Below are 11,834 nucleotides of genomic sequence, written 5' to 3' on the forward strand. Positions count from 1 at the left end.
ACCCGAGAGATTAGGGTTAGCCTTGTACCCACCAGAGAGATTAGAGTTAGCCTTGTACCCACCCGAGAGATAAGGGTTATCCTTGTACTCACTAGAGAGATTAGGGTTAATCTTGTACTCACCGAGATATACGGTTAGCATTGTACCCAAACAAGAATTTAGGTTAGCCTTGTACCGATTGAGAGATTAGGGTAAGCCTTGTATTCACCCAAAAGAATAGGGTTAGCCTTGTACACACCCGAGATTAGGGTTAGCCTTGTACCCATCAGAGGGATTAGCGTTAGTCTTGTACCCACAAAAGAAATTAGGGTTAGCCTTGTACTCAACAGAGAGATTAGGGTTGGCCTTGTACCCACACAAGAAATTAGGGTTAGCCTTGTACCCACACAAAAAATTATGGTAAGCCTTGTACCCACACAATAAATTAGGGTTAGCTTTGTACCCACACAATAAATTAGGGTTAGCCTTGTACCCACCGAGAGTAGCCTTGTACCCAAACAAGAATTTAGGTTTAGCCTTGTACCCATTGAGAGATTAGGGAAAGCCTTGTACCCACCAGAGAGATTAGGGTTAGCCTTGTACCCACCCGAGCGATTAGGGTTAGCCTTGTATCCACCGAGATATAAGGGTTAGACTTGTACCCACACAAGAAATTAGGGTTAGCCTTGTACTCACCAGAGAGATAAGGGTTGGCCTTGTACCTACACAATAAATTAGTGTTAGCCTTGTACCCACACAATAAATTAGGGTAAGCCTTGTACCCTCACAACAAATTAGGGTTAGCTTTTTACCCACACAATAAATTAGGGTTAGCTTTGTACCCACCGAGAGATTAGGGTTAGCCTTGTACCCATTGAGAGATTAGGGAAAGCCTTGTACTCACCCAAGAGATTACGGTTAGCCTTGTACGCACCCAAGAGATTAGGGTTAGCCTTGTACACACCCGAGAGATTAGGGTTAGCCTTGTACTCATCCGAGAGATAAGGGTTAGCCTTGTACCCACCAGAGAGATTAGGGTTAGCCTTGTACCAACCCGAGAGATAAGGGTTAGCCTTGTATCCACACAAGAAATAAGGGTTAGCCTTGTACCCACACAAGAAATTAGGGTTAGCCTTGTACTCACCAGAGAGATTAGGGTTGGCCTTGTACCCAGACAATAAATTAGTGTTAGCCTTGTACCCAGACAATAAATTAGGGTTAGCCTTGTACCCACACAATAAATTAGGGTAAGCCTTGTACTCACCCAAGAGATTAGGGTTAGCCTTCTACACACACGAGAGATTAGGCTTAGCCTTGTACTCACCATTGCGATTAGGGTTAGCCTTGTACTCATCCGAGAGATAAGGGTAAGCCTTGTACCCTTCAGAGAGATTAGGGTTAGCCTTGTACCCACCCGAGAGATAAGGGTTAGCCTTGTACCCACCCGAGAGATTAGGGTTAGCCTTGTTCCCATTAAGAAAATACGGTAAGCCTTGTACCAACCAGAGACATTAGGGTTAGCCTTGTACCCACCCGAGCGATTAGGGTTAGCCTTGTACTCACCCGAGAGAAGGGTTAGCCTTGTACCCATCCGAGAGATTAGGGTTAGCCTTGTACTCACCCGAGAGATAAGGGTTAGCCTTGTACCCACCCGAGAGATTAGGGTTAGCCTTGTACCCACCCGAGAGATAAGGGTAAGCCTTGTACTCACCCAAGAGATTAGGGTTAGCCTTGTACACACCCGAGAGATAAGGGTTAGTCTTGTACCCTCCCGAGCGATTAGGGTTAGCCTTGTACTCACCCGAGAGATTAGGGTTAGCTTTGTACCCACCAGAGAGATTAGGGTTAACCTTGTATCAACCCGAGAGATAAGGATTAGCCTTGTACTCACCCGAGAGATTAGGGTTAGCCTTGTACCCATCCTAGATATTAGGGTTAGCCTTGTACAGGCCGAGAGTATTCTGTCAACTGTCGACCTGTCAACCGTCAACCCTGCATATACAGTTACACTATGTACTAAAATTGATATGTTAAAAGTAGATTTCTGCCAACTGTCGACCTGTAAACCGTCAACCCTGCATATACAGTTATACTAAAATAAATTTGTATCATCTGTCGACCGTCAGCCCTGCATATCCTAAAATAAATTTCTGTCAACTGTCGACCGTCAACCCTACATATACTAAAATTAATATAATAAAATTAGAGTTCTGTCAACTGTCGACCGTCAACCCTGCATATCCTAAAATAAATTTCTGTCAACTGTCGACCTAGGTGTCGACCGTCAACCCTACATTTACTAAAATTAATATGGTAAAGTTGGATTTCTGTCAACTGTCGACCTGTCGACTGTCAATCCAACATATCCTAAAATAAATTTTCTGTCAACTGTCGACCGTCAACCCTACATATACTATCATTAAATATGATAGAATTATAGATTTCTGTCAACTGTCGACCTGTCAACCGTCAACCCTGCATATTCTTAATCAAATATCTGTCAACTGTCGACCTGTCAACCATAAACTTTACATATACATTAATTTATACTTAAATAAATTCTTTCGATTGTCTACATAAAACTCTGTACAATATATAAAACAGTGTACAATATAAACACTCGAAATATTTAAAAACTATGTTCATACGCGGATAATTAATTTTACAAATAAATTTCATCACGAACTACTTTTCCGTATACTCCTGTTGAGCCCCACCTAAGACGGAAAAGTCACAAAATTTTCAAACTTTTTAAATTGAAAAATTAGCATGCTCTTATTAATCAGTTAAAAGCACATATCATGTTTCCTTATTAAATATAGTACAGCCTGTGAAACTTGGAATGGTTATTACAAATTGCGACTTCACATTTTCAATTATTTTTAGGGGTACTTGTCATAAAAAGAATATGAAAAATTTCAAAAATACATATTAAAACATCGTCGTTCGTAGACTTTATAAAATAAATAGTATTAAACAGTATTTCCCAAAAATAAATTCTTTTTTTTTCAATTAAAATAAAAGTCCACAGTTTAAAAACAATATATAGGCAAATGAACTCTATTATTTTTAGTAAATTATCCGCCCTAAATTTGTAATTATTTTTCATAAGGCTTTGTCAGAATAATTCCAGTTTTTAAGATTAAAAAAGACTTAAGTTGCACGTTTCTTGTTTTAATTGCTTCTATATTAATTCTCATGTGCACTAATTTATCGTCGAACGTGTATCGAGTAGCATATTGTATGTTTCAAAGTTGTACACATTGTAAACATTGTCAATGCGTGAGTACACCTCAGAGTTGGTTGCTTTTTGTACCGAGGAATCGTCATGTGAAATTGTCTTTTCACTGACAGTACAGCACGGGGAAACTGTAAACAAACGAACCTTTACAATGGAGAGGGAAAACCTCTAATCTTTATCATTGTTAGTCATTTGTATGTAAATGTGAGCTTGGATTAGTAGATAGTAATGTACATAATGCATTAATCGTGTAAAATGCTTGGAAAAATGCATCACGTTTTTCCGAGAGCGATTTAAAACACTAGACTTTTAGAAAAACACATGTAGTATTTAATGTAGTTACATGTACCCATAAATGCATCTTATTGAGTTGATTGGTCGATTTGTCAGTCATGTTGGTTCCTCACTGAACAGACGTCACAGAAAATAGTTTCCTCGACCTGATTATTCTCGCGATGCTTTTCCTGCGCACATGCGCAGATTTAGCATAAACGTCAATCCTTCATAGATATGCATTAGAATATCATGTTTTTCCCGACCAGTACTTTATTAATACCAATTAATATTTCGTTGAATTTGCCAGAATGCTTCTTTTTTATAGCTTATCATACTTCAGAAAGTTTTGTTTGGTTTCAGCTGCGCAAAAATACTGTTTAACACGGCATACATATCTTTAATAAAAAAATAATAATTGAAAAGAATCAGGTAAAACACAGTGATAAATTTCTCCAAGAAATTATTGGGAATCTTTACGTAAAATGTTTAATTGAAAAAATAAACTTGAAAGATTCATGAAACACCGACAAAGTCCAATAAAAAAGAACTACGTTAAAAAGAACCATTGCCTGGTCTATTTAGATATGGTTCATGTTTATTTAATCAGGTGAAATCGAAATCTGAAAAGATTACAGGATTTTAATTTTTAATCCTATTTATAAGTATTGGGTGATTCGGTCACAGGGTATTGGCGACCTTAATAAAACGTTAACCCAAAAAGTGCAAGCCAATTCTGAGACCAATCCTTGTGGAATTGTAAACTTATTGTTTAATCTTCAGAGGTGAACATAATTACTTGTGAAAAGTGTCAGTAACATGACTTAACACGGAGTATTTTAAGATGAAACATTAATTTCTTTGTTATATGAAATTCTACAAAATAGATTAACGGATCATTTGTTCCAAAAATACTTGTCATAATATTTCTTCTAAACATTCTCTGGTTTAGAATAGAAAACAAACTTGTTTATGGGGAAAATAAATATTTCATTTAAATCGGTCAAAATAAACATTCTCAAGTTTTAAAAAGTAAGAATAATCTTGTTAATGGGGCATTTAAAGTATACACATTTTGACTAGCCAAAATTATTTCAATGAATTTTCTTGATAGCTCAAAACAGAAGTTGAAAATAGTTGACAGAGAGCATTTTAATGACCAGTTATATTCAATTTAAATATCGTATTATACACGTATCAAAATTAATATTTTTGAACATAAAAACTACCTTCCTGTGAAAAGATTAAAAATCTTATAAATGAAGAAATTAAATTTGATAAAAATATTTTGACTAGTTGAAAACCCCTCTTAAAAAATGACAGAAAAGAGGACGACCATTTGATTGTGAAGTTGTAGGGGGCGAGGGAGGAGGATAAATTTGGGAAACAGACTTGTAAATTTGTTCTCAAAAAATAATAAAATAACACTCTACCCCTATTGGCCTTAGTGTGGTTGCTGGACTTGTTTTAATGTAGTAAAAAAAGTAAATACACTCTCCTTGATTATTTTGTAAATTTTGTCTGTCACTGGCATAAAAAAATACATGCTGTCTGATTCGAAAAAATATCCAGATTAATGTCTTAAAATCAAATGGCTGTCTACAAGTAAATATACAGTCATGATACAAATAACAAATAAAAATCTTATTAAATAACAAAGAAGCAACAAATAAATCACGAAACAGCGTAATTTTCTTGGAGATATTTCTGAGAATCAGTTAATGGTGTCCATTTAAAATGAAAGCCAACAGCAGGGTCACAAAGGCTAGAGGCGACTTCAGGAGGACACCTGTAAAGAAATATTTTAAAAAGATATCAGTAAAAACAAATTGTAACTGTCTTATTCTTTAGGCATTTTTATCATATTATTTACTATCTATTGATAAATTATCAGAATTTTTTTTTAAAAGTGATAAAAATTAGCATCATTCATGTACAAAAAATTATTATTGATAAGTTCATTTTTCTGTAACTTTTAGGTCATTTCAAATAAATCAAGTAAGTTTGGTTTTAATCCTTTATAAATCTTTTTCGTCCTTTTTTTTTCTTTTACGGACAGATGATACAAACAAAAAATGATGCCTGGATCGGTATATACTTTTGCCCTAATTTCATTGCAAATGATGCAAATAACAATTTTCTAGAATATAAAGATATTGTAAACCTTCTGTGATGTTCAAAATTCTGCCCTTCTGAAATCATCCCTATTATTCTATACAATATTTTTCACTTCCAATCCCAGTTTTGTGAAATGTTGATTAAAAAATTAAAAATTATACAGTGAAACTTATTTATTTTACTCATTTAAACATGACCCAAGTTGTTATTTTTAAATTTTTTGACATAAATCTGTTTGAATCATCTGTCCTTAGTCATCTCCTACAAGCTTTCTCTTTAAACGCAAAAAATTGCTGTTAAAAATAAAAAGATATAAATTATTGTTGTCTTTATTGACGTACTGGCACTATTTTGCGCAGCACACTGCCCCAGAATGACGTCAGAACATCCTGCATAAGTTGTTGTTTCGTCACTCATGTCGTCACAGTCTGGTGCACAGTCACACACGAACGCTCTGTCAATGCACGTGATTCCGCCAGACCGGCAAGTAAACCATCCACTGGGGCACAACTGTGAAGAGAAAGGAGTAAATTTTCATTTAGAGTAAATACATTGAATAGGAAGAAAAGAATCACATATAGTTTGAGGTATAATTTTACATCCACTGAATATATTTTTCCAATTCTTTTTCTTTTGAAAGGCTTGTGTCAATTTCAATCCATTAGCACTGCACAAATTAGAAACAATGCCATATTGACAGAGATAAGGGTAATACACTTAGGGCAGAGATACTTCCATTTTCCAGTAATTGTTTTATGGGTATTAGTTTAAGTCTTACGAACCTGTACATATGCTCCGGCAGCGAAGGTGGGGCAGGCTTGGGCGTTGCAATCATCCAAATCGCTTGAACCACCGGAACATTCTTTACCGCCGTTTTCTGGTTTGGGATCGGTACAGGTGCGAGCACGTGACCATTTTCCACCACCACAGGATACAGAGCAGGTTCCCCAAGGGCCCCAGTTACTCCAAGCACCGTCAACTGTTCACAAAGAACCGTGGAGAAAATTTTATTTGCTGATTTGACATAGAAGTGATTAATTTGACGAATATACGCCATTTATAAATTTCTTATCCTTAGTAGAGAAATTTACTTACTGATACAAACTTGTGTGTTACAGTCTTGATTCTGACTTGTCGCCCCTGAACACTGTGCACCGCCATACTGTGGAGTTGGATTAGAACAACTTCGCGTGCGCACCTGTGTTCCTCCGCCACAAGTTACGGTGCAGGTGCCCCAGGATCCCCAATTGGAGAAACCGCCATCAACTAATTGTCAAAAAAGCAATAAAATTGACATGATTTGTGTTAATTGTTCTCTATATATCTTTTATACAGATAATCAAGATGCAATTGCTCATAGGCATTCAAAAGAACATGAAGGAAACAAATCCTTTCAAACAATAAATTAGCAAATAGAAGTACATGAATGTTATTGTTACGGTAGTTAACTTACTGGGACAGTTCTGTGTGTTACAGGACTGACTGGACGAGGAAGAACTGGGACAGGACAGACCGCCATATTGAGGGGCGGGGTTAGAACAGCTTCGTGAACGTATCTGTGTACCTCCCCCACAAGTCACAGTACATGTACCCCAGGAACCCCACGATGCCCAAGCTCCATTTACTATGAAAAATATTACTCTGGTTTATTTGATCAAATTAATGACATTAAGATATTGGATTTAAGAAAATGGATTTAATAAAATCAAAGGCAAATGAATTGTATCTCAAAAATTTTTTTTTTATCTGTACCTAAGAAATAAAATTTAATGGCATCTCTTACTTGGACAGTTGTGTGTGTTACATGTTTGAGTGTTGGAGGAGAACCCAGTACAATAAGCTCCGCCATATTGTGGAGTGGGGTTACTACAAGATCGGGTTCGGGATTGGACTCCGCCTCCACACGTCTCTGTACACGAAGCCCAGGATCCCCAACCGGCCCAGAATCCGTCAACTGTTGAGAAAAATATCACGTCTTAATGAACTAGATTAATTTTTGTGTATTTTTTATTACAAATCTTGATAACGTAAAATATTTAACTTCTGAAAATGTCATTAAATGGTAGGAACGAATTATTTATTGGAAAAAAGCAACTAGCTAAAAACTGTATGCTTAATACACTTCCATTTACATTGTAGTACGTACTTGGACAATTATGTGTGTTGCAGTTTTGGGATGAGCTACTAGATCCAGCACAGTCCTGTCCTAGGTACTGAGGTGCGGGGTTGGTACACGTTCTGCTTCGTGATTGGACACCGCCGCCACAGGTCAAAGAACATGACCCATAAGATCCCCATGATGCCCAATTTCCATCAACTATTTTAATGCACAACGCAACATTAAATAGTTACTAATAAAGAATAAAAACCTTAAAATATATATTTTAGTCAATAATTTTACATAATTAATTAACTTACTTATTTTGAACATCCAGTAAAATTAATACAATAAAAAATCTCAATCTCTTACTCGGACAGTTATGCGTGTTACAGCTTTGAGAAGAACTGGAAGACCCAGAACAAGATTGCCCGCCATGTTGAGGGGCGGGGTTAGAACAGGAGCGGCTCCGGCTTTGTGTTCCCCCACCACAAGAAACAGAACAACTTCCATAGGATCCCCACGATCCCCAATTCCCATCAACTGAGGAGATTATTACACACCTTTCATTAATATTTATGCTTAGATCATAGAAAATTGGGGAACAATTAAATAAAATTTATTATTCCTTTCAGGAACTTTTCTGATAATCCGAAAAACGTAACATTCCAATGCTTAGTAAGTCATCATGGGGACATACACGTAGCTATTATTTAAATTGGCCATTTGTTTCGCAACGTCGTTGGCTGTCATTGAAAAAAAAATAAAACGATAAAACGTTTAACTACTTTTAAATTCATTTGAAAGATATAAGATGGGATAGCTTTCATAGTAAAACAAACGACAATACATCGTGAATATCGTTATATCAACTAAAGAGCATTCTCTTTCATCTAATGAAATGCTGAAGCACTATTAAATGAATACTAAAAAATGAAGAGAGAAATGAAAAAAGGACCACCAAGCTATATGATGCCTACTTGGACAGGCACTCAGTGTACACGTGGCTGATGACGTAGAACTTCCTGCGCAGTCGTTTCCACCTCCTGCTGGAGCAGGGTTGTTACAGGATCTAGATCTGGATTTTGTGCCACTTCCACAGGTCACAGAACATGCGCCGTATGACCCCCAGGATCCCCATGCAGTTACCATCCACTATATTTTTTAATTGAAAAACGTGTGAAAGTTTTAATCATTTATTTATTTGAGAAAAAAAGCATTTGCATGCCTTAACTCCTATGAATTTCAATTTTAATTCTTTATCAAGCATTTCTCGATATTATATGTTTAGACTATGAGTAGCTTAAATTGGATAGATCTTCAGACTCAAAGGTCGCACCTCTGCAGGGTGTAGTTGGAGTACAAGATACAGTCTGACTTCCGGACCCCGAACACTGTTTTCCATCATACGCAGGGGCTGGGTTGGAACAAGTTCGGGTTCGAGTTTGAGTTCCAGAAACAGAGCCCGACGTAGGTTGACACGTCACTGAGCATGCGCCGTATGAAGTCCAACTTGCCCAGTTACCGTCAACTAAAAAGGAGAACATCTGTTATAGAAACCGATAAGGAAGACAAACTAGCCCTTTGACCATCAAAATAAAATGAAAGAAAATGAAGGGATGAGTCATGTTCCTTTTAATACGAAAGAGATGAGAGTGGTTGACTTACTGGGCGGTGGTTTGGCACAGTCTTCGTTTACCTGTCCATCCCCGTCATCATCTGACAATAATACAGTTTTATTGTTATCATTAGAACATTATCATATAAAAATGTTGTTATCAATCAGCGTTTCACTGCTTTTGCATAGTGATACATTCAATGAAAATATAAAATGAGCAGGATGTAAAATATTAGAGCGAAAACAACAAAAAAAGATATATAAATCATTTATACACTTCTTTGCTTTTTCGAGTAATCAGAAGCGACATGTTCCTTTGACATGCATTGTAACATTTCCGGACACCTGCGTTATTGTTTTCCGGTGTACACAGTTCCTCATCAATCAATCCGTCACAATCATTGTCAATACCGTCCCCTGTCACAGTAGCAGTAGGAATACAAACCTAATTATAACCAAAAAAAAATCACTTTGTTATCAATGGTGTCAATACGTTTCATCATCACCATCTATAATTTACCTCATATATTTTACTTTCTACACATTCCTTATTAGGGATGTTGTTTTAATATAAGCTGATTATAATATAAAAGCAGTTGAAAATTCATCAGTATTGCATCTAAAAGACCAACACTAGTATTGAATTTAAAGAAACTGATTAAGAGACTTCGTTTGATAAACTTACTGAGTTGACTTTGGCCATTCGCATACCAGTTGTGAATCCATACGTTTCATAATTAGCCTGCCCATACAGGAAACCACCAAAGATGGCGATAGGTGAGGTGTGTCGGACCGTGTGGGTTCCCTCGGAGACAGAGATATAGCCACCCACCAGGTCGGTTCCAGAGATTTTGTTGTAGTTTGTGTTCGATGGAAAAGTCTGTCCGTCGATTCTTAGTCCGGATGCTTTGCTCTCTTCAACTATAAACATGAAGTAGTTGTTGTAGGATCCTAGCGAGTATTTAGGCGTACTGAACGTGTAATCTGCACCATATTGTTCAACAGGGGGGATAATCAACATGGCGGGATCGGACTTTTCCGAGGAGCTCCGCTGAGATTGGACGAACTGGACAACCATGATGGGTTTGTCTGCAACAATTTTACAATAAGCCGTGGAAGAAATCAGCTTCTGGACCATGTTTCCGGCATTACTTATCGTGAATGTTGAGCTGTATCCACCAGAGATCGTTACTCTAGTGTTGCTTTCGCTAGCTATAAACTTGAAATAATCTCCAACGGTTCGCTTGGGAATGGGAACTGTAGCGAAGGTTTTCCCCCAAGTGTTGACGGGAAACATCTGTTCAACCACGTGATCAGAAGATCCACCCGAACCAATCCTGGTCTTTTTGTTTCCGGAGAAGACGGACACGAGTTTGTTTGATTTTACGTAACTTCCGGTGAGATCGCCACTGCTGGTCAGCTGCCACGTGTCGTATTTGTTGAGTGTTTCAGACACCACATTTCCTTTGTAGTATCTACTTCCACCATAGTTAATGTAGGTACTCCCAATGTGTTGACTAACTGTTATACTGACGGAAGTAGAGTCCTCAACACCCACTATCAACAATTCACACTGGTAAACAGGAGGGTACCACGTGACCAGGTAGTACTCGTCAGACAGTACATCTATTGGTAGACCGACGAAGCCGTCGCAAGAGTAGCGCTCCTTGTTGACCCCGTATATAACTACTTCGTCCGAGGCCTTGATCCGGACGCCTTTACTGGACTTTGTGGATCCGGCCATTCTGAAATCGAAAATAATTCTTTAAAAAAAAATGACAATTAACAAGGCATAAAGTAACCTTTTTCTGGATATTCTCAAATCTTGGAGATTGTATTTTAACTCATTGGAATTAATCTTCATAATTATAGTATACATGTGTTTTGCACTGTACCTGATGTTGGGATTGAAGAACAGTTGTTTAACCTGTCCTGCAGTCACGGTGAAGGACTCAGAGATGCTGGGGTTGGTACATTTGGGGGAGTCCACTGTTACACTGACGGTAGTGGTGCGGGAGGTGGTGACAAAGAGCTCCACATCAATAGAGACCCCATTGTTTTCCATGAAACCAATGATAAACTCGGTTCCTCTGTTATCTGGGGCTCCTGATCAGGTGAATAGGTAGAAAATATCAAAAGAAATAAAATATATATATACTTTATGAAACCTTGAAACATGCAGGAAGTATGCATAATTTTACTTTTTAACATTGTGTTGTTAAATAAGTCTGATAAAAATTTACCATTTACTTTAACTTTCAGAACTTATCTGCCTGTAACATTTCAGAATGTATTTACCTGATTTATTATGCATTGTTATATATACAGATGAACTGAAATGATGAGACCTGAATAAACCTGAAAAATGTTATTATACTTACGAGAAAACCATGCATATTTTGTTGATCTCTCCATTCTTTAACATTGAACTGTACTCACCTAAAACAGTGACTGCGAAGATCAGAGGTAACAGAAGAGGAAACACCCCTCCTTTTAGGCCACCTAGT

At 37.3% G+C, this 11,834-nt stretch overlaps 1 protein-coding gene across 1 annotated transcript in view; it reads right to left on the reverse strand.

Annotated features, from left to right (window-relative positions):
- LOC134281954 (SCO-spondin-like) overlaps positions 1 to 11,420 on the reverse strand; it is a 37,479-nt gene extending 26,059 nt beyond the window's left edge. Inside the window, exons 1-2 of the mRNA XM_062764395.1 lie at positions 11,223 to 11,420; positions 10,013 to 11,072 (exon numbers count right to left, since the gene is read on the reverse strand). Coding sequence (XP_062620379.1) covers positions 10,013 to 11,072; positions 11,223 to 11,392 — 1,230 coding nt within the window. The 5' untranslated portion in view covers positions 11,393 to 11,420. The remainder of the gene's footprint in view (positions 1 to 10,012; positions 11,073 to 11,222) is intronic.
- Positions 11,421 to 11,834: the final 414 nt, after the last annotated feature.

This window comes from Saccostrea cucullata, unplaced genomic scaffold, assembly GCF_032062105.1.
Source record: "Saccostrea cucullata isolate Sc308-1 unplaced genomic scaffold, CSIRO_AGI_Scuc_v1 ctg837, whole genome shotgun sequence".
Taxonomy (NCBI): Eukaryota; Metazoa; Mollusca; class Bivalvia; order Ostreida; family Ostreidae; genus Saccostrea; species Saccostrea cuccullata.